Source organism: Eubalaena glacialis, chromosome X, assembly GCF_028564815.1.
Source record: "Eubalaena glacialis isolate mEubGla1 chromosome X, mEubGla1.1.hap2.+ XY, whole genome shotgun sequence".
NCBI classification, from domain to species: Eukaryota; Metazoa; Chordata; class Mammalia; order Artiodactyla; family Balaenidae; genus Eubalaena; species Eubalaena glacialis.
In genome coordinates, this window is record NC_083736.1 from 12,913,068 (window position 1) to 12,940,795 (window position 27,728).

General features: G+C 40.8%; 1 protein-coding gene across 1 annotated transcript in view; it reads right to left on the bottom strand.

Annotated features, from left to right (window-relative positions):
- PIR (pirin) overlaps positions 1 to 27,728 on the bottom strand; it is a 105,381-nt gene that overhangs the window by 4,600 nt on the left and 73,053 nt on the right. The window contains exons 7-9 of the mRNA XM_061178824.1: positions 22,103 to 22,147; positions 13,200 to 13,282; positions 5,048 to 5,114 (exon numbers count right to left, since the gene is read on the bottom strand). Coding sequence (XP_061034807.1) covers positions 5,048 to 5,114; positions 13,200 to 13,282; positions 22,103 to 22,147 — 195 coding nt within the window. The remainder of the gene's footprint in view (positions 1 to 5,047; positions 5,115 to 13,199; positions 13,283 to 22,102; positions 22,148 to 27,728) is intronic.

Genomic DNA, 27,728 nt, shown 5'->3' on the forward strand with positions numbered 1-27,728 from the left:
TCACACCTTGGGTCACAAATCAAACCTCGGAAAATTTAAGAAAATTGAAATCGTATCAAGCATGTTTTCTGACCACAACGCTATGAGAATGGAAATCAACTACAGGAAAAAAAACTGTAAAAAACACAAATATATGGAGGCTAAACAGTGTGCTACTAAATAACCAAGGGATCACTGAAGAAATCAAAGAAGAAATTAAAAAATACATAGAAACAAATGACAATGAAAACACGACGACCCAAAACCTATGGGACACAGCAAAAGCAGTTCTAAGAGGGAAGTTTAGAGCAATACAATCTCACCTCAAGAAACAAGAAAAATCTCAAATAAACAACCTAACCCTACACTTAAAACAACTAGAGGAAGAAGAGCATATGTATATGTATAGCTGATTTACTTTGTTATAAAGCAGAAACTAACACACCACTGTAAAGCAACTATACTCCAATAAAGATGTTAAATAAATAAATTAATTAAAAGGTACAACTAAAAAAAAAAAAAAAAGAACAAAGAAAACCCAAACTCAGTAGAAGGAAATAAATCATAAAGATCAGAGCAGAAAAAAATGAAATAGAAATGAAGAGAATAATAGCAAAGATCAATAAGACTAAAAGCTGGTTCTTTGAGGAGATAAACAAAATTGATAAACCCGTAGCCAGACTCATCAAGAAAAAAAGGAAGAGGACACAAATCAATAAAATTAGAAATGAAAAAGGAGAAATCACAAACAACTGACACTGCAGAAATATAAGATTATATTAGAGATTAGAGATATAAGATTATATTAGAGATTATAAGAGACTACTACAAACAACTATATGCCAATAAAATGGACAACCTGGAAGAAATGGACAAATTCTTGGAAAGGTACAATTTTCCAAGACTGAACCAGGAAGAATTAGAAAATATAAACAGACCTATCACAAGTAATGGAATTGAAACCGTAATTAAAAATCTTCTAACAAACAAAAGCCCAGGACCAGTTGGTTTCACAGGCAAATTCTATCAAACATTTAGAGAAGAGCTAACACCCATCCTTCTCAAACTCTTCCAAAAAATTGCAGAGGGAAGAACACTCCCAAATTCATTCTATGAAGCCACTGTCACCCTGATACCAAAACCAGAAAAAGATATCACAAAAAAAGAAAATTATAGACCAATATCACTGATGAACATAGATGCAAAAATCCTGAACAAAATACTAGCAAACAGAATCCAACAACACATTAAAAGGATCATACACCATGAACAAGTGGGATTTATCCCAGGGATGCAAGGATTCTTCAATATATGCAAATCAATCAATGTGATACAAAACATTAACAAATTAAGGAATAAAAACCATATGATCATCTCAATAGATGCAGAAAAAGCTTGTGACAAAATTCAACACCCATTTATGATAAAAAAAAACCCTCCAGAAAATGGGCATAGAGGGAACCTACCTCAATATAATAAAGGTCATATATGACAAACCCACAGCAAACATCATTCTCAATGGTGAAAAACTGAAAGCATTTCCACTAGGATCAGGAACAAGACAAGGATGCCCACTCTCGCCACTCTTATTCAACATAGTTTTGGAAGTCCTAGCCACGGCAATCAGAGAAGAAAAAGAAATAAAAGGAATACAAATTGGAAAAGAAGAAGTAAAACTGTCACCATTTGCCGATGACATGATACTCTACATAGAAAATCCTAAAGATGCCACCAGAAAACTACTAGAACTAATCAATGAATTTGGTAAGGTTGCAGGATACAAAATTAATGCACAGAAATTGCTGGCATTCCTATACACCAACAACGAAAAAACAGAAAGAGAAATTAAAGAAACACTCCCATTTACCATTGCAACAAAAAGAATAAAATACCTAAGAATAAACCTGCCTAAGGAGGCGAAAGACTTGTACTCAGAAAACTATAAAACACTGATGAAAGAAATCAAAGATGACATAAACAGACGGAGAAATATACCATGTTCTTGGATTGGAAGAATCAATATTGTGAAAATGACTATACTACCCAAAGCAATCTACAGATTCAATGCAATCCTTATGAAACTACCAATGGCATTCTTCACAGAATTAGAACAAAAAATCTTACAATTCGTATGGAAACACAAAAGACCCCGAATAGCCAAAGCAATCTTGAGAAAGAAAAACGGAGCTGGAGGAATCAGGCTCCCCGACTTCAAACTATACCACAAAGGTACAGTAATCAAGACAGTATGGTACTGGCACAAAAACAGAAATATAGATCAATGGTACAGGATAGAATGCCCAGATATAAACCCATGCACATATGGTCACCTAATTTACAACAAAGGAGACAAGAACATACAATGGAGAAAAGACAACCTCTTCAATAAGTGGTGCTGGGAAAACTGGACAGCTACATGTAAAAGAATGAAATCAGAACACTACCTAACACCATACACAAAAATAAACTCCAAATGGATTAGAGACTTAAATATAAGACTAGACACTATAAAACTTTTAGAGGAAAACCTAGGAAAACCACTCTTTGACATAAACCATAGCAAGATCTTTTTTGACCCATCTCCTGGAGTAACAGAAATAAAAACAAAAATAAGCAAATGGGACTTAATTAAACTTAAAAGCTTTTGCACAGCAAAGGGAACCATAAACAAGACAAAAAGACAACCCTCAGAATGGGAGAAAGTATTTGCAAATGAAACAACAGACAAAGGATTAATCTCCAAAATGTACAAACAGCTCATGGAGCTCAATATCAAAAAAACAAACAATCCAGTTAAAAAAATGGGCGGAAGACCTCAATAGACATTTCACCAAGGAAGACATACAGATGGCCAAGAGGCACATGAAAAGATGCTCAGCACCACTAGTTATTAGAGAAATGCAAATCAAAACTACAATGAGGTATCACCTCACGCCGGTCAGAATGGCCATTATCAAAAAAGCTAGAAACAATAAATGCTGGAAAGGCTGTGGAGAAAAGGGAACCCTCCTACACTGTTGGTGGGAGTGTAAATTGATACAACCACTATGGAAAACAGTATGGAGGTTCCTTAAAAAACTAAAAATAGAACTGCCATAAGACCCAGCAATCCCACTACTGGGCATATACCCTGAGAAAACCATAATTCAAAAAGAGACATGCACCACAATGTTCACTGCAGCACTATTTACAATAGCCAGGACATGGAAGCAACCTAAATGTCCATCGACAGATGAATGGATAAAGAAGATGTGGCACATGTATACAATGGAATATTTCTCAGCCATAAAAAGAAACGAAATTGAGTTATTTGTAGTGAGGTGGATGGACCTAGAGTCTGTCATACAGAGTGAAGTAAGTCAGAAAGAGAAAAACAAATATCTTATGCTAACACATATATATGGAATCTAAAAAAAAAAAAAATGGTACTGAAGAACCTAGTTGCAAGGCAGGAATAAAGATTTAGACATAGAGAATGGACTTGAGGACACAGGTGGGAGGGGGAAGCTGGGGCGAAGTGAGAGTAGCATGGACATATATACACTACCGAATGTAAAATGGTTGGCGGGAAGCAGCCACATAGCACAGGGAGATGGGCTCAGTGCTTTGTGATGACCTAGAGGGGTGGGATAGGGAGGGTGAGAGGGAGACGCAAGAGGGAGAGGATATGGGGACATGTGTATGCATATGGCTGATTCACTTTGTTGTGCAACAGAAACTAATACAGTATTGTGAAGCAATTATACTCCAATAAAGTTCTATTAAAAATAATAAATAAATAAAATAAAAATAATCAGTGTTCTTTAAATTTATGATCAGCCGGGTTTTTTTTTCTGAAATCACTGTGCATACCTGTAGGCAAGGCAAGGTAGTGTAATGGGATTTTAATGCATGTTAAATTTAATAATCAGATAAGCGGACATACACTATGTTTTGTAGCATTTATCTAAGTAATAGGTTGGGTTCTAGGTGCTTTTAGACGTTCCTCATTCAATCAAACAACAGTATTTTGAGGAAGTCAAGACAAAGAATTGAAGTGACTACTATGAGTCCTTATTCCAGGATTTTCTGCCTCCAAGTACAGTTATCTCTATTTGTTTTGTTTTTATTGACGTATAGTTGATTTACAATGTTGTGTTAATTTCTGCTGTACAGCAAAGTGATTCAGTTATACATATATATACACATACACACATGTATATTCTTTTCCACTATGGTCTATTATAGAATATTGAATATAGTTCACTGTGCTATACAGTAAGACCTTGTTGTTTACCTGTTTTATATCTTTGGGTTTTTTTCTTTTATTTTTTTGGCTGTGCCATGCAGCTTCCGGGATCTTAGTTCCCCGACCAGGGATTGAACTCGGGGCCATGACAGTGAAAGCGCTGAGCCCTAACCACTGGACCACCAGGGAAGTCCCTCTATTTGTTTTTTAAAATAAACTAAGAGTGACTCAAATATTTTAGAAACTTCCAAAGAAATATTCCTAAGAGGTCCCCATTTTTCACTAAAAATACAATAGACTACAAGGACAGTATTGAAATCACTGTTATTTATGGGAATTCCCTGGCAGTCCAGTGGTTAGGACTCGGTGCTTTCACTGCCGTGGGCCTGGGTTCAGTCTCTGGGAACTAAGATCCTGCAAGCAGTGCAGCGCGACCAAAAAAAAAAAAAAAAAGAAAGAAAGAAAGAAATCACTGTTATTTTTGGTAAAGATAAAAACGATACTCAAGTCCCCAGTAGACCACAAAATCTTTTTTTAAATTGAAATTCCCTGTGACACTATGTAAAAAACACTATTTTTCTTTTCCCCACAGTTCAAACCTCAATGTCCTACGTGTGGTAGATACTCAAGAAATGTTTCCTTAAAAGAAAGAGAATGAATGTAGAAATGAAAACCATGTATATATTTTCCTTTCACAATGGAGAAATGAAACAAAATCCTCAACTTTGTAGATGGAGAGAGGACAAAAATCCAGCTTTCTTCCCTGTGACCCTATATATGTACACTACTTTCAAAGAAAAGGAAAACCAACCAAAGAAGTCGCCATCATTTGGGGCTTACCATGTTGGACAACTGGTTCTCTTAATGGCTCCCCAGCAATCAGGATGAAGTGGCTTCTCTCAGGATCCTAAAGTCGAGAAAGAGACCATCAAACAATAAACAGCCTTATTTTTGAATGTCTGATTAGGAATGATTTGAAGTTGACATTCGGGCCAAAGGGATGATGTCCCTAATTCTAAAGATAAATTCCAGAAATATTTTCTGTGCAATGCACGATATGGAAATGCTTATTCTTTAAGATGTTTGGTAGCAATCAGAACTCAAGAATATGTCCCGAACACCAAAATAATAACCTTCTCTAATAAAGAAGGAGAATTTAAATTAAGATTTTTCTTTAACTAGAAACATCTTTATGACAAACAATGTAATTGACTTGGCCTATAATAGAGTTTATAATTTCCTGCTAAAAATTTAATTTTTAAAAGGGAAGATTATTTATGCAAATCCAAAAGTAACATTTTATTACTTTTGACATTTATTACTATTAATGTAAAATATGCCCCAGAAATGTTGCACTAAATGGAGCCTTGGGCTTCCCTGTTGGCGCAGTGGTTGAGAGTCTGCCTGCCAATGCAGGGGACACGGGTTCGAGCCTTGGTCTGGGAAGATCCCACATGCCGCGGAGCAACTGGGCCCGTGAGCCACAACTACTGAGCCTGCGCGTCTGGAGCCTGCGCTCCACAACAGGAGGGGCCGCGATAGTGAGAGGCCCGCACACCGCGATGAAGAGTGGCCCCCGCTCGCCGCAACTAGAGAAAGCCCTTGCGCAGAAACGAAGACCCAACACAGCCAAAAATAAATAAATAAATAAATAAAGTTATTAAAAAAAAATAAATGGAACCTTACAAAAACATCCCAGGGGGCTTCCCTGGTGGCGCAGTGGTTAAAAATCTGCCTGCCAATGCAGGGGACACGGGTTTGAGCCCTGGTCTGGGAAGATCCCACATGCCATGGAGCAACTAAGCCCGTGCGCCACAACTACTGAGCCTGCGCTCTAGAGCTCCCGAGCCACAACTACTGAGCCCACGTGCCACAACTACTGAAGCCCGTGTGCCTAGAGCCCGTGCTCTGAGAAGCCACCGCAGTGATAAGCCTGCGGACTGCAACAAAGAGTAGCCCCCACTCGCCGCAACTAGAGAAACCCTGCGCGCAGCAATGAAGACCCAATGCAGCCAAAAATACACAAAAAAATAAATAAATTTATTTTTTTAAAAAAAATCCCAGAGATACCTGCTCAGGCAAATTTCTCTCCAAAAGGGTCCTATTGTGTTAAAGTCTCTAAAAGGTTTTGTTTAGAATTAAGATTAGGTTTTTTTCCCTGAAACTGAAAAAAAATATTAATTATTAAATCCAGTGCTAGTGTGGATGCAGGGAAAGATACACTTTTCTATACATCATTTGGGAGATTTTAAGTGGGTGCTGTAATCCTTCTAGAGAGCACTTTGACAATATGACTTCAAGCCCTCCTATCGCTGATGTCCTCTGACCCAGTAATGCCAGAGAAACCAGCAGAAGAACCTCCCATCACACTTGTGATAATATAAATATGTGATAATACATTATATGCTCCTACTCATAGAAAGCTCTTTAATTAGAAATAATTATAATGTTACTAGTACCAGAAGATTTATCACTGGATTCAATTAACATGAAGCATATGAAGAACGAAGTCTTTAATCTTCCATGTAGTTAGAAATATTTGTATATTACAGAACCGACATTTGTTTCTCCTTCTGCCTCTAACTTTAAACAATTAAAAGGGAATTTAGGGTCGAATGGTTTCTGCAAAAGTCTTAATTTACTCCCTACAGTCCCAGGGCTGTGCATTTAGTACATCCACCCAGTGGATGCTTTAATCATTTCTTCATGTTTAAAAAACATCTGTTTAACCATTCCCAGGCCTGTATTTATTTACACATCACCTTATGTATCCATAACCCAATTTGCTGTCAAAATATGCCAATGTGAACTCAGCTGAAAATCAAAGAGTAAGCTAAAAAGGCTTCTGCTAATTCAAATTTTAAAAATAGATGTCATAAACCCCATACACTAAAGTTTAGTCTTTTAACCTTAGTACAGACCCTCACTCAATCTCCACTTATTCTCACATTATACACAACGTTAATAATTAAGCTTTGCGGTTATCCGATCAATGAGATTCAAAGCTAGAAGACAGGAAAGCACTACTATACAGCAATACAAGGAAATGGACAGCTTAACGTCAATTATGGAAATTAAACACACACCAAAAAAACCATGAAAAACAGGCACAGAAGCTTAAAAATTAGTCTAGGACCACTTACTGTAGTAGCCAGCAGGCCCTAAAGACATCGTCACACTTTATAGCTCAGGACAGTAATTAATATACATGCTGATGACCCAGTGTTATGAATAAGTTAAATTGTGCATACTACTATGCAATAGCCCAATAGTCCCCAAGAAAGGGGAAGGTTTCTACCTAAGGGCTTTGAAGGGGTGGAATTTCAGTGCGAATCAAATGACATATTCAAGAAAAGTATCTTAGAAAAACAGTTCCGATCGCTGGTGCTACATCATTTATAATTTAATCTGAGGGAAGACATCACTAAAAAGTGTTTCGAGGTGTTTGGTTTTGGTGGGGATACACACTTGAGTTCTAGGGTCAGGAGGCAGAGGAGAAAGGGTCGGGGGTCACAAGAGAAGGGGAAAGGAAAGGCCTACCTCCTTGTGCCATGGGTGTGCGACTCCTCAGAATATAAGTTTCTTAATTCAGAAGATGCGTCTTTTGTGAGTGACAAACGTGTCCTACAGTTTACACAGTTTGGAATAATAATAAAGTGTTCAAAATACAAGTTTTGCTCCTTTTGATATTACTCAAATCAAATGATGACTTTCATTTATAAGTCAGACAGTAGGATAAAAGGACACTTGCATTTGGTCTGAAATGAAAAATGATTCAACTGCTGGGTGCTGAGTTGTTTGGGAGTTGGGCTTTCCATTTCAGAAAGCTGAAGGTTGGAAGTAAGCCAGAAACAGAAAAACAAATATCATATAATATTGCTTATATGTGCAATCTAGAAAAATGATACAGATGAACTTATTTGCAAAGCAGAAATAGAGACACAGACATAGAGAACAAACGTATGGATACCAAGGGGGAAAGGGGGATGGGATGAATTGGGAGATTGGGATTGAGGTATATACACTACTATGTATAAAATTGATAAATAAGAACCTACTGTATAGCACAGGGAACTCTATTCAGTGCTCTGTAGTAACCTAAATGGGAAAAGAATTTTAAAAAGAGTTGGATGGGGGCTTCCCTGGTGGCGCAGTGGTTGGGGGTCTGCCTGCCAATGCAGGGGACACGGGTTCGAGCCCTGGTCTGGGAGGATCCCACATGCCGCGGAGCAACTGGGCCCGTGAGCCACAACTACTGAGCCTGCGCGTCTGGAGCCTGTGCTCCGCAACAGGCGAGGCCGCGATAGTTAGAGGCCCGCGCACCGCAATGAAGAGTGGCCCCCGCTCGCCGCAACTAGAGAAAGCCCTCGCACAGAGACGAAGACCCAACACAGCTAAAAATAAATAAATAAATAAATAAATAAATAAATTTATAAAAAAAAAGAGTTGGATGTAAGTATACGTATAACTGATTCACTTTGCTGTACACCGGAAACTAACTCAACATTGTAAAGCAACTATACTCCAATAAAAATTAAAAAAAAAAAAAAGAAAGAAAGCTGAAGGCTGGTCCAAGCTTCTCTGAATGATTTTTTTTTACAAAATTAACCTCTGCCTGGCCCCTTCTCCTCTAACCTAAGCCAGATGTTTTGGGTCTTTTTCTTTTTTCTTAAGTGTATCCTTTTTCCTCCCTTAACGAGCCTTCTTTGGTGAAAGCTGATCATCTTTCTGGATATTCAGAAGAGTGCTTTTGTGGCTCCAAGTCCCGAATGCTGCTATCTTGAAAAGTCCTTCTCTATGGCGACCTTGGGTACAGTGTCAAATGATGAAAATCAGGCCAAAGCAAAGAGAAAGAAAGACTTGTTTAAGATCATGAGTCCCTGTGTGGATCTAAGTCAGTGCCCTGTTAGGTTCTGATGAAGAGACCCTCACACAAAGGCAACAGAAGTTCACTTACTGCTTCATGGACAGTTGCCCCAACTGAAACTCACGATCTTTTGGGGCCCAGACCATGTCTTTCACTTTGGCACACATTCTCAGAGTTCCTAGTTTCGAGTCAGGCCCTTCTGGGTTTACGTAATAATTTACTTTTACAAATTGCTCTTTGTTATTCCATAAATACTGGCAAGACATGTCTTGAGTTCCACTGACACCAACAATAAATGATCGAAGCCCAGATGAAGGCGCTAGGATTTATTTAAGGTGTTGATAACTTCTACACTGTGAGTATGTACTCAGAGTTTGTTTGATTAATCAGAAATACAAAGCTTGAGATGGCAGTGGGACTCCGAGAAGGAAACTAAGGGCATGCTTTTGCATCAGGAACATTTATTATGGTGAAATATTACCTGAAAACATTATCAGAAAGAAACTGAGCTTTAACAGGACTTAATTGCATGTAATTGTTCTTACTAGACTTCACTGTTTATACTTCTTAGGCCAATTGAAAGAGGAAACAGTGAACTGTTACCAGTTTTTGAAGATTAATGGTTTATTTCATTATGAATTTTTACACATTAGCAAAAAGTTGTCTCTAGCTTTAAAAGGGTGTTTTAGTTGTCTTTCGGTCTTTATTTTAATCAAATATTAATCTGTATTAGTTTAATGAATTCCCCGTGAATGGTGCCAGTTGAAGAGTATCCTTATTCTCAAGTATGGTTTTGATGGCAGTCAATGAGGAACTGATTGTCTACCTTGACAAACTGCAAGTAAGTTTGCTAATCCACGAGGCTCAACACTTTCGCAATAGGACACTAGTATAAACATGAGTTTTAAGCTGAGATCAAGTCTCCACATCAAATCCCTGTGCTCCTGATCATGGAGCCATCTTGGCAACCAGGGTACCAATTGTGGGCCAAAGCAGCACAGGGAGCTTTACCGCTTGAAACAGAGGTTGTTCCAGGGTGACCATTACAGTCCAGGCTTAAATGTCCAGAGGAGCCCAGGGTTGATCCCCATCTCTAAGAACAATGAAAAAGTTAAGGCCATTCTGAAGGCACTGCTGGGGTTTAGGCTTCCTCTAAGAAGTCAGAGAGTCTGGCTTAAAGACTCTTCAATCCAGCATAAACCAAGCCCCCTGCAGTTGCTACCCACCATGGAAGACTTCAGAATACAGTCACAAAAGACAATCCACACTCTGAGTGAAAAAGGTAGGGGTCCCTGCAGCCTAAAATGTGCTGGTCTAAGATGAGTCAAATGCTAAAATGGAGCAGGGAAACCTGGGGAGAGAAAAGATATGATCTATCGATACATCAACTCTTCCCTGCCCTCCTCGCCTGCCCTGGAGGACTGGCCATTCTACAAGAAACTGCCCAGGCTCCTGAGCCACCAGGAAGACAGGCATGATGGTGAAGACACAGAGTAAGAAGCAGAGAAAGGGCAGGGAGAGCAGTGCCAGAGGGAAGCTGGGGACTATATACCAACTCCTCATTCCTGCCCACAACTCCATGCACATGGGAATAAGGGAGAACTGGGAAGGCACAGCTTCCTTCTTTAATCCTCAGGGTAAGTCTAGTTCCAAGTGAAGATACCCCTGGCCTGGAGTCCGAGTGAATTAGGGTCCTTTAGGACCTTTGTACAAACTCATGTAACCTAAACCTTGGGGCCTAAGGTATAAATCCTCATTAGGTAACATGTACGTGGCATGACTACCTGTCACATCAGGTGTTTAGACCAGTGACCTTTCCAGCTACCATCATTGGGCACCCACTATGTACCAGACCAGGGATTAGCAAACTTGTCCTTGTAAAGAGCCAGGGAATAAAGATTTTAGGCTTTGTGGGCCATCCAGTCTCTGTTGCAACCACGTAGCTCTACACTGTCGTATGAAAGTATCCACAGACAAACGGAAATGAATGGGTGTAGCTGGGGTTCAATAACCCTTTAGAAAAAGTTTAAATCTAGCCTGTTGGGCATAAAGTACTGACCCCTGGGCTAGATGTGGCCTAGACCGTTGACCTACGTCATCTCACACAGTCAATCTGACAGCCCCACGCAGTTAGCATCATTATTTCAACTCTGCAGAAAAAGAAACTCTCAGAAACTCTCAGGGGGGTTGAGAACTGTGTCCAAAGTCACATGGCTAGTGAGTGGTTCACACCGTCACAGGCTCCTCCCGTTGTATCTAAGGGGACTTTCTAGTCTTCACGGATGTACGTGATACGTGCCCATTTAAAGGTTAATTTTTTGGAATAAATTTTTTCACAGAACTCTTTCTAACGTCTTGATGGCTCAGGCTACACTTATACACAGTCAAAATCACAGAAGGGCGCACAACAGAACCATGCCCCTGGGGCCAAGGAACTGATGGTTTCAGTCAACTCTTTTCCATCCTGCTGCCTCTCTCTTTCTGGACCCCCTCACCACCTCTTGCTGGTGCTCTGCTTCAGCTTCCAAATCCTTATCGTCTGCAATGTGCCCTCTGCTATAGTATAGGAAGGACTGAGGTTGTCAAGTTAAACCAGATCATGTCACAGACTAATCTGCTGTCAGTAGGGTCTGGCCTACATATAGCTTCCATGCCTCTTTCACGCACTGGGTGAAAACAGACGAAATCGCCATTTTTGTAGGTCAGAAGTGGCAGTTCCATACAGTTCGACCTAATTATAGTGAGCACAGACCCTGAGATACGCATTTCTTCTGGAGTTCATGGGGTTTTGCTTCGCCTTACTTCACTGCTCCTGGAGGTGTTGCAGAGGATTAAAGCGGCAGTAGGGGAGCTGTCAGCAAAGTGGGTTAAGATATAATCATTCCTCACATCCACTGCATTCTACCACACCAGGGCCGGAGGGCTGGCAGTCAGGCAGATGGCCTCTCTGCCAGTCACCTGCACGCCAACATAGTTTTCATCCCTACTTTTCAAAATTCATCTTTGCAGGAGCTTCTGCACAACTGTCTCTTCAATTCTCCTTATGAGAATGTCACAAAGTGGCCAGATGGGTTTAATAGGCTCACAAGACGGTGAGCGAATAGTCCAAGGGAATAAAGGAAGGAACACAAGGAAGAAACCTGGCAATCTGGATTAAAAAAAGCTCCTCGGACTCCTAAAATATCAGAAACTTTACTTAAAAAGCAAGGACTCAACACAAAAGGACTATGAAATGGATCATATGTTCCTCTCAGTTCAACATGGGGCTGACTTTCAGAGGGCTCCATGGGACTATGTGTGTAGATCTATATTTATACCCCTAAAGGGCTGATCCATTTTCACTTATGCTAACGATAAAATCAATCAATTGTATAAAGAAAGAAAAAGTGAGAGACAAGGAAGAGCTGCCTTCAGATTCAAATTTCTAGGGGTAAACAATACGGACTTTCAATGATTCCTAAAGATGAGGAATCAATGTAGATAAAACCTTAAAATAAACCAGTAGAAATAACAGAAGTTAATGAAAGGGGTTGATAAACTTGTGGCATAGTTTCTTTCCCGGAGGAAGAGAAAAAATTTTCCAGGTACACAGGAGATTTCAGCATTTTCCTGGAAACTAGTAGAAAGTACAAGTTAAGAAAATTAAAGCAACCTAAGTGTCCATCAACAGATGAATGGATAAAGAAGATGCAATACATATATACAATGGAATATTACTCAGCCATAAAGAAGAACGAAAGTTTGCTATTTGCAGCAACATGGATGGACTTGGAGGGCATTATGCTAAGTGAAGTAAGTCAGAGAAAGACAAATACTGTATGATATCACTTATATGTGGAATCTAAAATATACAACAAACTACTGACAAAAAAGAAGCAGACTCACAGATACAGAGAACAACTAGTGGTTACCAGTGCTGGGGGAGGGGCAATATAGGGGTGAGGGATTAGGAGGTACAAACCATTGGGTGTGAGGTAGGCTCAAAGGTGTATTATACAACACAGGGAATATAGCCAATATTTTGTAATAACTGTTAATGGAAAGTAACCTTTAAAAATTAATTAAAATTTTTTAATGCAGAAAAAATTTTGGAAAAAAGAGAATTAAAGTTTTTTAATACTTAACCTTGTTCTCCACCTGGACACTGTCACCTTCCCCCAGCACGGCTGTGTGATGAGGTTCTATTTTTTGTTGTGTGTCATCAGGTCCTACAAAAAAGATGACCCACTTAATTTAGTCCTCATGGTAGTACATTTCTCATACGATTACAAACTTGGTTAACTACACGGCACCATAATATGAATTTCAAGTTCAGAAACAACCAGCTTAGGAATCTCCTGAAATCTCTTGTTGATGGTATTTGCAATTATTAAAGTCCGAAACTGGCTGCTTTCCAATGTAGAAAAGGACAAGGAAGTGAATCCTGTATTATGTTTCCACTTACACTTTCAATGTCATGCCTAATAGGTTAATTAATAAGCAAAGTCCTTGGCATTACATGCTAATAAGAGTGTTTCCTTGGGTCAATTATAAACCTCAAAAGATTTAACCATGCTTAGGAAAATTAGTAAATTCCATCACTAATTCCTTTCAACAAGTATTTATTGAACACCTACAACTAACTGCCCAGCACTGTGAGAAAATGCAAAGAAGTGCAAAGCCGATTCCTCACATACAAATAACTCAAAATCTCACTGAGAGAAACTAAATATATATTCATAAAACAGAGACTAATTCAACTGGAAAACAGGTAAGCTGGAGAGCTAGTGAACGACAGCTATGGAACTATGTACAAGGCCCTCTGCTAAATGCTGCGGGAGTGGGGAGGTTTCAGGATGGATATATTTCCATCCCTTCTATATTAAGGCTCACAGATGAAACAGAAAAAATAATACAAATGAAATTGTGTGTTAAAGGCAACAAGAAAGGAATAAACAAAGTTCAAAGAGAGAACAGGGCCTGCAGAGCTCTGCAGGATCAGATAGAGCGATAAAAGGCAAAGCTAGGATGAAGGGTACTCTAGACAAGAGGACAGACTGTGCAAAGGTAAGGGGCTGGCAATGTGCAGGGCACACCCGGGTGAACCTTCTATCATTGCTGGAACATTCTTCTGGGAGGAATGATGGCAATGCACACTTGCTTCAGGTCAAGGGAAGACATGAAGGCCATGCTTATCCATATAAAATGGAGGACCTCTGAGGAAAGGGTGTGTGTGGGAAATGGTTAGATCTGTGTCTTGGAGAAATAACTGAAAGCAGAGCACAGAATAAATTGGAGAGGGCAAGACTGAAGTTAGGATGACCTGTTAGGAGTTTATTCTAACAGTCTCAGTGGAAATGAATTCCAGTCTGAACTGGGAGAGTGGACACAGAAAGATAGGGATGGGTTTGAGAGGTGGAGTTGAGAAAGAAAGATTGGGCAACCATGGGAGAGAGAAGAGCCGAAGAACACGATTCTCCCTAGGAGCAGCATGATGCAGCGGCCTGAACGGCCACAGGAGGCGGCCGAGAGGCGGCAGGTGGGACGTGGCTGGGCCTTTCAGCTGACTGAAAACCAGACACGTGCACAGACAACAGAGAGAAGACTGCAGGCAGGCTGAGAAGCCCGTAACGATGTCTGCATGACATTCTGGACTATAAAAAAAAAGGGCATTCACCTGGCATGATACAGCTAAAGCTGAATAATCAACATGGAAGCACTTATTTAAGCGAAAACAGTAGCTTGAGGAATTACCATATAAACATAATTTGTGAATTTTGCGAATACCGACTGGAGTTCAAACAGTCATATTTTCTAGAGAAGGCCTCCCTTTCACCTCCACTTTGGAGATAATCTACGTGAAGCAGCAGGGTTCATTCTGATGCTTGCAAACGTGAAACAGGATTCTAACAGAGGACTTCTTAACCTGGAGCCAATGTGTTCCCAAGGGGTCCATGGATAGAATTCAGAGCAATCATGGACTTGCATGGGAGACAAATGACATCTTTATTTTCACGAACACCTAACTGAAACGTGGCCTTTCTTTCAGTCATGACTGCAGCCAGAAAACCACAGCAGTATTAGCTAGACCAATGATTTTGTTTCCAGTAGAAATCACGGATATTTTCATATCACATTAGCATTCTAAAGATCTCAAAATAAGTTTATGTTAATCACTACTCAACAATTTAAAGTAGACCTGCTTCTGGATCATGTTATTTCAAATGTCATCAGAGAAGCACACATGGAACTGTATCACAGACTTGTTCTTTTAACCTTTTAATGACACCATTGAATTAAAAAAAAAACAACAAAAAACATTGTTCAGAGGTGGGGCCTTGGCAAATGTCAAAAGGGTTCATGGCACAAAAAGTTTAGGAACTTCTGTCTCAGAGGCAGCGGTGTGCTAGTTAATGTTTACCAACCGGCTTTCGGGGACAAGGGGAAAAACAAACCTGATTCGTACTGTGTGCCAATTTCCATGGTTTAAATGCTCCCGCCGCTGTGGCCAATTTCAAGCTACCAATCTGAGGCCAGGGAAGAGGTACACGACCTGCTCCTGCGAGCTGCCAAGAGCGAGCCCCAGCACATCACTGAAGGTTTCTTCTCCCCCAAGGATTTAGGTTAACAGATGTCACGGCAGTGAATGATAGAACTCCGCTGATTTTCCACTCATGCAAGGATGTGGCCATAAAAAGAGGGGTCTCGGAGTCTAAGAATAATCTCATTTAGATTGGGGTAATATTTTAAACTGTGATATAAAGCAGCATTTTATTAAGTGTGCTTTACTGAGATTCCCTGGGAGCAATGAACCGTGTCTTTATCTTCAATGAATTCATATGTAACACCCATTACCCATGTGGTCTACCCCTGACCCCTAATTTTATCATGTAGGATGTTTTATGATACAGAGACCAAAATGGTTTATAAAGCCCCTTCACTATGTTTTAATGGAGTGAGCTGGCAAGAGACAGCTCTCAAAAATAATGCTGAACTGGGATTTCTCTGCACCTCCTATCAGGGTAGCTTGCTCGACTGCCATTCATTGGTCTATGAGAAAATCTTAATTTAGAAACAGAGTTCATGTTTCCCTAAGAGCTCTCATTCTAATTTTACACGGAATGCAATTTCCGCTCATTCTACTTGCTGATCTGGGAGAGGAATCACAGTATTGATTCTGAAGAGGCCATTTGAAATGCTCCACCATAAGGCAAACCCTTTTTATAGACACTGGAAAGTCAGGTTTTTAAGATTAATCATTCTAAGTGTACCTTTAGCTTCTGTATTATTTTATAAAATGTTTAAAGCAGGATCACAGAAAGCAAAGATTGATTCCATCTTCATGTCATTTCTATGCTGTTTCACCCATCTGGTTATCTCCTGAACCTAAAATAAGTCTCAAAGAAAATATATTTTATTAGTTCTGACTACTTTCAAGTATAAATCGAGCCAAATCAGATAATAAATAGTTTCCATTGGGAAGCTTTGCCAAGAATGTTAAATCTAATAGTGCAGTTAAAGAAAATTTAACTGAAAACAATTGAATTGCAAATATTTTTGTTTGCGTAAACAGTCATAAAAGGGCAAAATACTTTAAAACATTTTAAAGTTAGTGCTGCATCTTCAGTGTGTGGTTTATTGCTGTGAAACTTCTCCCCATACACAAGATTTCCTTTTTCTTCTTCTCTTTACAAGAACTACTGTCCCATTTACCCTCTGTTCTGTACATTCTGGTACTTCTATCACAGATTTTGATATCATCAATTTTGTATGTACAGTTGAAGCCTTCTTATCTGATGCAATCCGGATCATTAATTGAAAAAGATTAAGCTGCCTCCAACATTTTACTTTAAATTGTAAATGTGCATCCATTTGCCAATTTTTAGAAATTGGATTGAAGCACTGCCTTTCTTTATAAAGCATACCATAATGCACCACAGAAATCCTTCTAGATCATCACAGTTTCCCCTAATCTTTTACTGTCATCTCTACCATACTAATTCGAAGAGTTTTCTTTAGCAATGTACTTTTACAAAGCATTTGACTTTGGTTGCTCTAGAAATACAAACTCTCTTTTCAAGCTTATTTCGTTAATTTAAATATTATTTAATTAAATCGCATAATTGCAATCATTGGTGCAACTGGCATAAACAGATTAGACAACAATCACACCTGCCTTTAAGTCCACTTCAACTTGCCAGGGGGAGTAGCAGGGGGCAGGTGGACCAGGGGAGCCGATCATCCTGGGCGTTCAGGCACCTCATTCAACGTATTCCGCATGAAATGAGGCGCACTGCTTAGTCCAGTTCATTTTGGGTAAGTGGAGGTCAACTCGGAGGGCTCCTAGTGTGTTTCCCCACCTTTACTGAGATCCAGGGGCTGTGTCAAACTTTTTAATACCTCCCAGAACCAGAAGCAAAGGGCAGAGCACAAGTGAGCATGAATAATTACTTATTCAAATAAGTTTGAAACATTTTACTACCCACATAAACCAGTTAGTTGTCATCTCAATAACCACAAATATTTTTAGATTTCTAAATATAATTTCTAAGCCCCAACAGTATATTTGATACTGGTTCTTCTAGGGGACTGGCATCCAAGCTGATAAACTGTCCCAAGCTTCAGGGACACAGGATATAAACTCCGGTAACCTGTTGATCTCTGTGTTGATGTGTAATGTCATTTTCATCTCAGCTGCAGGGAAGGGGTTTAGAGCTAATATCCTTGGGATCTACTGGTTTTCTGACCATGTTGTTTTATTTTCTTTTTTTTTTAAAATCATATACTGCACAAGATTTCAGCTGGGGGCTGGTCAAAGGACTTGTTGACTCAGTAAAAGACTGCTGTCAAATATCTCTCTCCTGCACAATTTTTAAAGCTACTATTCAACAGTCAGAAGGCTTGAAAAAAAACACAATGTATCAAAAATTAAGAAGATCCTGGAAAACCATAAAACATCTCTAAGTACTCTTAAGTAAGGAAGTACCAATTCTATTTGTCTTATTTTAGTTCTGTTAATTCCTTCTCTTCTTCAGGGTGCCCTTAGTGGGCAATTACATGACTTCACTATACTCACCATGAACTTTAAAATATCTAACTTAGACAACTAGCTAATGTCCAGCATTTTCTAACGTTCAAAACTCCAGCTGTCCTTACAAAAGTAAATCTACTGATGTCCATCTTTTAAGTACTTCCTGCATCAATTAATATTTTTTTTAATTTATTATTTATTTGGCTGCGCCGGTCTTAGCTGTGGCACATGGGATCTTCATTGCCGCATGCGGGCTCTTCACTGTGGCACGCGGGATCTTTTTTTTTTTAGTTGTGGCATGTGGGATCTAGTTCCCTGACCAGGAATCGAACCCAGGCCCCCTGCACTGGGAGCATGGAGTCTTAACCACTGGACCACCAGGGAAGCCCCAATTAATATTTTTAACAGTCATCCTAATCTCCACTTATGGAATCTCCCCAGACTACTTTCTCAAGCCAAACTGCAGTCTCTTTATTCCAGCCCCATACATTAAGTACATATTTATAACATCTATTTCAACAGAATGGAGGTACATGACATTTAAGACAATTACTTGCTTATCAGTTCCTGCCATCTGTGGTTGCCTGCTGCCATCCTGGTTTTATAAGCAAGATAAAATTGAGGCAATGAAGTCAGAGAGCATTTTTTGGATTCTCTCTATAGATTTATAGGTCAGTACACATTCAATAGCTATTTCTGCTTTGTTGTTTCTTTTTTTCTGGTGATTTGCTCTTGCCCTTTTGTTTTTCTCATTAATATCTCCGTTAGGGGGTGAAGAGGAGGAAGGGAAGGAGATGAAATTCAAATGAGGTCAGCTGGCCAGCTAATCGTTGGCTGAAGCAGATTCCCAAGAGGGCAGTTTCGCGAGCTAGATTCTCTCCATGGTCCACTTTACCCTGGACAGATGCAAGTTTGCTCCAACACTACAGACCGTGACCCCATTTCCTGCCAGATGTTTTGCACTTGTGGCTCATGGTCATGAGAGGTGACCAGACCAGTGAATAGAGATGACTCAGGAAAATCCTGCCTCACCTCGAGAAAAACAAGTGGATGTATAAGTCATCCTTACCCCTCGAACCACTGACTTTTCACTTGGTAAATTCTTGGACTAAAGGTCTGTCAGGAAACAAGGCTGTAACTACTGATTCAAACAGGGTTCGAAGATTATTTGTTAATCTTTCTCCCCTTCAACCTCTACAATGCCATTTAAACTGAAGGGGTTCAGAATGAGACTCCCCAAGATGAGCCGCTTTGGCACGCAGATTGTTTTGAGCTGAAGAGAGTCAAGGCCCAAAAGACTCAGGAAGAGCTTCCAACCACTCTCTTAACTGCCTTAAAGAATTTAGATAAGGGGCCTGGTTCAAAGGGAGAGCTATTACCAGAGATAGCTTTCTTCTGAATGACCTACCTGGCTGGCAGGGCAAACATCTAATTACCAAACATCTGCTCTTCTTATCATCCTGTGAATTACTCTCCTCCCCTTTGAAGCCTCAGGTTCCTATCTCATTCTTTAGCTCAGGATGGCATCTGCCCAACTTGCCCTTGGGTCTCATATTTTACGGGACCCCTGTACCTATGTAATTAAGTTTGTTTTTCTCCTGTTAATCTGTCTTATGTCAATCTAACTCATGGCCCAGCCAAAAAGAACCTAGAACAGCAGAGGAAAAATTTTTCCTTGCCTATAAGACCAAAATCAAATGTGAGCTTTTGTAGAGCCCACAAGCTAAGAAAGGTTTTTATGTTTTCAAAAGGCTAAAAAAAATCCCAAGAGTAGTAGTTCATGACACATGAAAAATATATGAAATTCACATTTCAGTGGCCATAAATCAAGTTTTATTGGAACAACCATCCCAATTATTTATGTATCACCTCTGACTGCTTTTGTGCTACAAAGGCAGGAAGGAGTCACTGCAACCAAAACTGTATGGCCCGCAATGATGAAGGTAGTTGCTACCTGGCCCTTTACAGAAAACTTGCTGCCCCTGTCCTTTCTCATTCTACACATTTCTGGTATGCTCACCACCTCAGAATCCATGTGCTTTATTACTTTCCATTTGTGCAGATTACTTATTTCTCTTGAAATCCTAAGTCAGGGGTGCTACCTCCATAAAAATGGCTTTTACTCCATTTTAGAAAGTACTATGTGATAACCAAGATTTTCAAAAGATCATAAAAACAAATGACGCTTCATCCCTTCCAGATGGTTAATATAGTTTAATGTGTGTGCCCACGGACTTGTGATTCCACTACTAAATTGTTTTCACACTTTCTCAAATGCTGAAATAAATGAATTTTGCTTCTGATTCATAATTGAAATGCTAATCAATGAAAGAGGAACTAAGCCCATTTCTATGGTATAAAATCAAAATACACGAGCTTGTGGTACCACTATTTTTCAGAAGATTAATTTCAGGCAATTGAACTGCCCTTCTGGAGAATATAAAGAATGGTTTAAATGGCTTTGGGTGTAGCCTGCAAGCCGTGAGCAGACAGTATCAGTGAGCCAGCTGTCTGGGGCTGGGATTGTGGGGCAAGGAAGTAGCCATGCTAGGGCAGCAAGCTCATTGCTGAGGAGGCTCCCCTACAGGCTGGGGTAGAGAGCTCCAACCACAGAGGGCCTCAGGAATGGGATTCTTGGCCTGTACCTGGGAGCGGCCAGATGCTCGGCTCCATCCCCCTCACCCCATCTACAGCACCCATCACTGTTCATGAGGGGCAGGGAAGGGGAGAAGGGACGCTGGTTCTCCTACTGTAGCTTTTCCCAGAAGCACTGCCTGAGGTGCATATTTGAGTCCAAGGAGTTTATCTCGGAGGCAGTCCCAGGAAACACCAGTCCAGGAATTGGGAAAGTTAGACAGGAAAGGGAAGGCAGACAATGAAGGATGTGTTACCAAGGACGCTCACATGGGCAGCTTGAACATAACGCCTCCAGGAGACTCTAGGAAAAGGCCTCACACACAGGCCTCAGCGTTATCTCACCTGAGGGGCAAGGCAGCTTCCTTAGCACTTTCATCCTGCCCTGATTGGGGCAGAGTAGCCTTCCCAGGATTCAGAGAAAGCCTCAGGCCGAGAAACACAGGTACTACTGGCAGTTGGAAGTCGGTCAGTGGGCCCTGAGGAGCTAAGGCCCAGTGGGTGTGGGGAGGCCACCAATGGCATCTGCTACAGCAGTTTTCTGACAAACCTACAGCGACCTTTCCTGGCCTCCATGCTGCTTCTAGGAGGATGGGGAGAGTGGGAGTAGATACAGGCAGGAGCCAGCCTACTCTACAAGCTCCACTCTCCCACCACTCCTGGCTCTTGTACTGCTGGGTTGGCTAAAGGGTTTAGACTGGAAAAGACAAGTTAGATGGTGTGGTTCCTGTGTTGTCATTGTACAAAGGATATGGGGTGGGGCACAGGGAGTGGAATTGACAAGCCCTTGGTTCTGGTCCCAGGTCTACCAATGCATAATTCTGGCAAGTTTAATAACTTTCTCTAGACTTTACATACCTCATCTATAAAACGAGAGTTGACTGGGTCTCAAACATCCCTTCTAGACTAGACTCAACAAGTGACACGTACACAACCCCTTAGAATAAAAGAAAACCGACTTTGAGATTTCCCAGAAGCACCTGGGACTGCAAATTCACCTCCTTCCACCTCCCAGGAGATAGACTCCCGCTCCCCTTGCAGCCCATTAAAGCTCCATCCCTTTATCAGTATGGGGCTTGCCAACATCCTAGCAAGCTGTCAACCCACATAATTGCGCCTGGACCTTACATTTGCACACAGGCCACAGTAAAATGGCTGCTATCATGTCAGGTGTTCCTATTCTCCTCCCTCACTGAATATACTGGAAGCTGAGAGGTGCCCTGCCCTGGGCGTACCAGGATGTACCAGGATGTACAGGGGGCCGGTGCCGAACAGGAGGAAACATAGTATTCAATTACACGAAAGGTCTCATCTTACCTTTCCTTCCTGGCAGTGGTTTAAATGACATTGCAATTGAGCCCAAAGCAACAGACTGATCACTTACCAATATACACATTTCCAGATATGGTATAAATGAAGCTTGTCCACCCTGAAAAGGGACCAGCGACATTAAAAGGTTAGTGTCCATAATGCCAAAAGGAACAAAGAGATAACAATATCAAATATTTAATACTCTACATACGACATACAAATATATAAACTTATATAAGTTACAGATACAAAAGGTTTGAAGATGAAATCTTTTAGATATATATACATTTTAAAACTTAAGTTCTGTAAACAGTTTTAAACACAGTCCCACATGCATGCGTTCACACACAAACACACACACACCCCAAAACCTAAATGACTTGGCCTCAAGTATTTAAGAGCCACCCAAGTAGACAGTGTGCTATTCACTGGCTATATATCTATATGCCAACAGCTGTACTAACAAACAAGCTGTTCCTTCCAGGTCGAACATCATGTTAATAACTACAACACACCAGTCTGGCTTATCTTCAGTTCCTTGGGCCTCCAAACAGTTTTTGTGTTTTTTTTTGGCTGTGTCGCGGCTTCGTTGCGGTGCGCGGGCTTCTCATTGTGGTGGCTTCTCTTGTTGCGGAGCACGGGCTCTAGGTGTGCGGGATTCAATAGTTGCGGCACGCGGGCCCTAGAGCACACAGGCTTCAGTAGTTGCAGCACGTGGGCTCAGTAGTTGTGGCTCGCGGGCACCAGAGCGCAGGCTCCTTAGATGTGGCGCACGGGCTTAGCTGCTCCGCGGCATGTGGGATCTTCCCGGACCAGGGCTTGAATCTGTGTCTCCTGCATTGGCAGGCGGATTCTTAACCACTGCGCCACCAGGGAAGTCCCCTCCAAACAGTTTTAAGTGACAACCCGCTATCTGCCCTCTTGGAATGAGCACTGGATTTCCACGGATATTTATGTATTGTCCCTATGGCCCAGAGGAGATGCTGCAGTGCCACTGAGAGACATGAATGTAGGAGTAGCCAGCTCAAAACAGAATCAGAACATCACTCCGTGTGCCTTTGGGAAAAAAGAAGATCTGCGAAGGGAATGCAGGGCCGAGTCCAAGGTACAAGGGCAGGACCCAGACTGGAGTCTGTGAGAGAGTCAACGTGCTGGCAGAGTAAACAAAACCAAGGCAGGCATGGAAGAATCACAGAGGACAAAGTAGACTCTAGGGATGTGGCTGTGCTGGCAGGTGGGTTGAAAAGTGCAAGAGAGGCCCACGTGATAAGGCATGACTGATCAAACTTAACATAAACTGAGTCTGCTTCGGAAAGCCTGAAGGATGGCAAAACAAAGACAGACACTCGGGTGGATGCCAGACGGTATTTTTTCATCCTCCTATTTCACACTTTTTCCTCCCCGAGATTTTATAAGAATGAGTGTAAGGGCTCTGGAATTAAGTCTATCTGCTCCGAGCACACTCGCTCTTCTGCTCCCTTACTGACCCACTGGCTCAGTCTTCTGAGCTCGGCCTCCCATCATCCAGTGACCAGCTACCACTCAGGTGTACTTGTTGTGGGTGGAGACAGAAAGACGAAGGCACAGCCAGGGGTCTTCACATTGTCCAATTTGGGGGGAGGGAGGTTCGTGCTAGATGCTGAAAACACATGCTAACTGTTCCCAGCCCATAAATACCATTAGCAATTCGGTATTTGTGTTTTCAGTTTCTTTTCTCTTTTATGCACTATATATTATTTGCTTAAAAACTAGAACTCAGTGTTCTATTTCGGATACCTTTCCAAAACACAGAGAAATAACTCATCCTTGGGAAAGACTGCAAAGCATTCCATTGCAAGGACGTGTTGTGATTGACATAATCGATCCTCTCCTCATGGTTGAAAGGTATTAAAAAATTAATGGTTTCCAAGTTTGACAGAACCTCAAAGCTCTCAATTGTTCAAGTGGGTTTTTATTTGGAATCATTTTGATTGTTCTAATCTCATTTCTCCTCCACCCCCTTTGCTTCATTCCTACTCACCCTTCAAGCAGAAAACTAGTCTACACATAATTGCCTCGGTCTGTTTTCTTTCTCTTTTTATCTTTTTAAATCTTTTATCCAGAAGGACCAAACATTTGCTTAAAGGAATGGCCAACTCAATGTATTATGTGCATTCACCTATTGTTACTCCTTGCAAAAGTCTTCCATTAGGATACAGGCTCCACCTTCACCATTAATAACACAATTCATGCTACTGGCTAGAAGGCACAGAGTGTTACAGGGAATAAAATAGGAAAAGAGGGCAATTTCCTTTTTTCCTTCTTTTTATCATGTTGTCTATCTGCACTTGCTTCTATTAAACCTAGTTTAATTCCAACTAAGCATTTTTTCTTAAAGCTATAGCAAAACAAGAGCCAAATCATGTGAATGCTTACTATATGTTTATGAACTACCACATTTTTTTGGAATTCCTTCTCTGCCAAGAGCAGGATTGTATCATCAAAGAGTTCTCTTGTGAGATTTTCAGGTCCTTCTCATCTTTCTTTGTTCCCCTATCTTTCCTCCCACTTTTCTGTCCTGCACCAGGAATGGATACCATCCTGGCATATTTATTTCTGTCTGAGGTCACAGGCCCTGCAACTGTGGTCTCCAAGCTACTGGCTCTTCACAGCTGGGAAGCTCTTTCCCCTCCCTCCCTCAGTCAATGACAACGAACAGGAGTTGGGATGAAGGTCACATTTACCCCTGGTCCTGTAGCTTGGTTTAATCGGCAACACATTTATGTCAGCCCTCCTTCAGTCCAACAGAAGACGTGGAAAACTTTTCTTTTAAACACGTAAATCATTTTCTGTGGCATTTGCTCTCATTTCCAGGGAGGTTCCCAATTCTTGCAAACATCCCTAGTGAGAGCGTTTCTTGGCCTACATTCCTTGCCTTAACCCAGCTCATTTTCCTTCCCCCTCAGTCTTAAGTTCATTATTTCACAGATCTTTCCAATGGCTGCTTATACATGTATGTGTAGAGAAAGTAGAAAAACATGACTTGGTGGCACGCCAAATCCATGACAAAGGTCAGCTCTGGGTTTGGAAAGGGATAGGGGAACAGGGCTAAGGAGAGAAGAAACCTCTACGCAAACTCTGGGTCACACCAGACGCCACACCTCAAAGCAGTGCTGGTTCCTAAGAGCCTCCCCCCAGATAGCTCTGCATTCAGCTTGGGTAGGCAGCTCACTCACCATGGACCTCATGCCTGGCCTCCTGGACAGGAGGCAGACCCACCGGGTCTTCCCTTCCCCCTCCTCATTCCACCAAATTATTTGTTAATTTTTCCTTTGAAATAATTTCAGACATACAGAAAAGTTACAAAAATAGTATAGAGAATTACCGTACACCACTCACCCAGATTCTCCAAAAGCTAACCTGTTATCACATATGCTTTAACATTCTCTCTAGAAATATACATCATTCTTTTTTTTCTGAAATATTTGCGAGTAATCTTGGAGACATGATACCCCTTTACCTTGAAATAATTTCCTAAAAACAAGGATATTTTCCAATGTAACCCTAGTGCACTTATAAAAATTATGAAATTAATACAATATCAGTTAAAAAATTATGACCATTAATACAACACTATTAGCTATGTACAGATATTCAAATTGAGCTAGTTGTCTCAGTAATGCTTTTTAGGGCAAAAAGAAAAAAACATGTCTAGGCCAGGATGGAATCCAGGTTCACATGCGGCATTTAGTTGTCATGCCTAATCTCCTTTCATCTGAAATAGTTCCTCAGTCATTTTCTTCATTAAAAGTACAGACCCATTATTTTGTAGAATGTCCCTCAGTTTGGGTTTGTCTGATGTGTCCTCATCATTAGACCACATTGTTTGTTAATCCCTTTCCCTCTCAACTTCAGAGACTGGTTTTTGTTTATTTTCAATACTTTAGTATTTTAGTTCAGAAGAGCACAAAGGATGAAACAATGAACATAGACATTGGCATATTTATTTCATATCTTTCTTCTCTTTTACAGATAAACTCATATAGGTGAGAGAAACAGCCCCTAACCGGTTGCCTCCAATCAGTTTTCTACACCCAGAGAATGTGACTTTGTTGCAGGAGAAGGGGGCACGAGAGAATGGTCACGCCCCAGGTGTCATCCGAGTCCCTGGGACGGGCTGCCAAGTGAGGGTCCTTGGCTTCACAAAGGAAAGAATTCAAGAGGGAGCTGAAGTAGAGTGGAAGCAGATTTATTCAGGGAGATGTGTGCTCCATAGACAGAGTGCAGTCCATCTCAGAACGCAAGAGAGGCCTCTAGGGTGTGGGGTGGTTAGATTTGATGGGCTGGGTAATAGGCTAACGAGTGGGAGGAGTATTCCAGCTAATTTGGGGAAGGGGCAGGGATTTCCAGGAATTGGGCCACGGCCCATTTTTCTGGCCTTTTATGGTCCACCTCGGAATTGTCACAGCAACTGTGGGTGTGTCATTAACATGCTAACGTATTACAATGAGCGAATGATGAGGCTCAAGGTCTACAGGAAGTCAAACCTTCTGCCATCTTGGGCCTAGTAGATTCCAACCAGTTTTCGTTGTACGTATCTGCTTCGATTGTCACATCTCTCTCTCTCACTCTGACTCCCATCTCCCTCTTTCATTTATACAGATCCTTATGATTACATCAGCCCGCCTGGATTACCCAGGCTAATCTCCCCATCTCAAGATCCTTAACTTAATCACACCTGCAGCATCCCCTATACCATGTAAGGTAACACATTCAAAGGTTCCAGGATTAGGACGTGGACATCTTCGTGGGGCCATTATTCTGCTTACCACAGAATAATGCGATAAGCTATATGTTCTCTAAAGAAATTTTGTTGACTGGTGTACATATACTCTAAAGAAAAGTTAAAAGTTGAGGGAAGCAAAATTAAGTTTTTCGATACCATAACAATCCTCCATTTTTTAACATTCCAGATCATGCTTTTAAATGCCAAGTAGCAGGGATACTGTGAAGGAAGATGGAGAAAACAAACAGAGTGCTTGTTGAGGGCCCAACTTTGATGCAGTCAGTCAGAAGACAAAGGGGACAGGAGGACCAGAAGGCACAAGTTTCTTGGCAAAGATTGATATTTTCCTAGAAATACAGATTTACTTCCTTCTCAATGAATGATAACAAACAGTGTTATCTGTATATCAGTTTGCAGCAAGGGAAATCAGACTGCTTTGCAAGAGATGGTAAAAGTCACTGCAAAAAAACAAAAAACAAAAAACATAACTACTTATTCTTATTTTAGCCAAGAACCAACAGGAAAAATGTGAGAGGAATCTGGTACTGTCAGAGACTCAGCAGATTGGATTCTTTGTAAGTGATGCACCATCTAGCTCAATTCCTGATATCAAGTGCCTTCCAAATCATCACTGCATGAAACATCTGTTTTCTGCAAGATTAGCACAACCCTACAGAAACGTGCCTTGCCCGAAGGAAATAAAGAGATGGTAAAAATCGATTCCAATATTATTTACAGGATGAAATTCAGATAAAACCTGTCTGACTCATGAGAAATGTTTCCAGTCTCCCTTAACTGGATGTCCCTTGGGACATATGCTTTTTCCTGGTGTCAGAAATGGGATGGTAGCAGTGTATGCCTCTATTTCTATCCCTTTAGTTTGGTAATGATACAACAAAGTCAACATTAAATTAGTTACATTGCAAAGCTTATG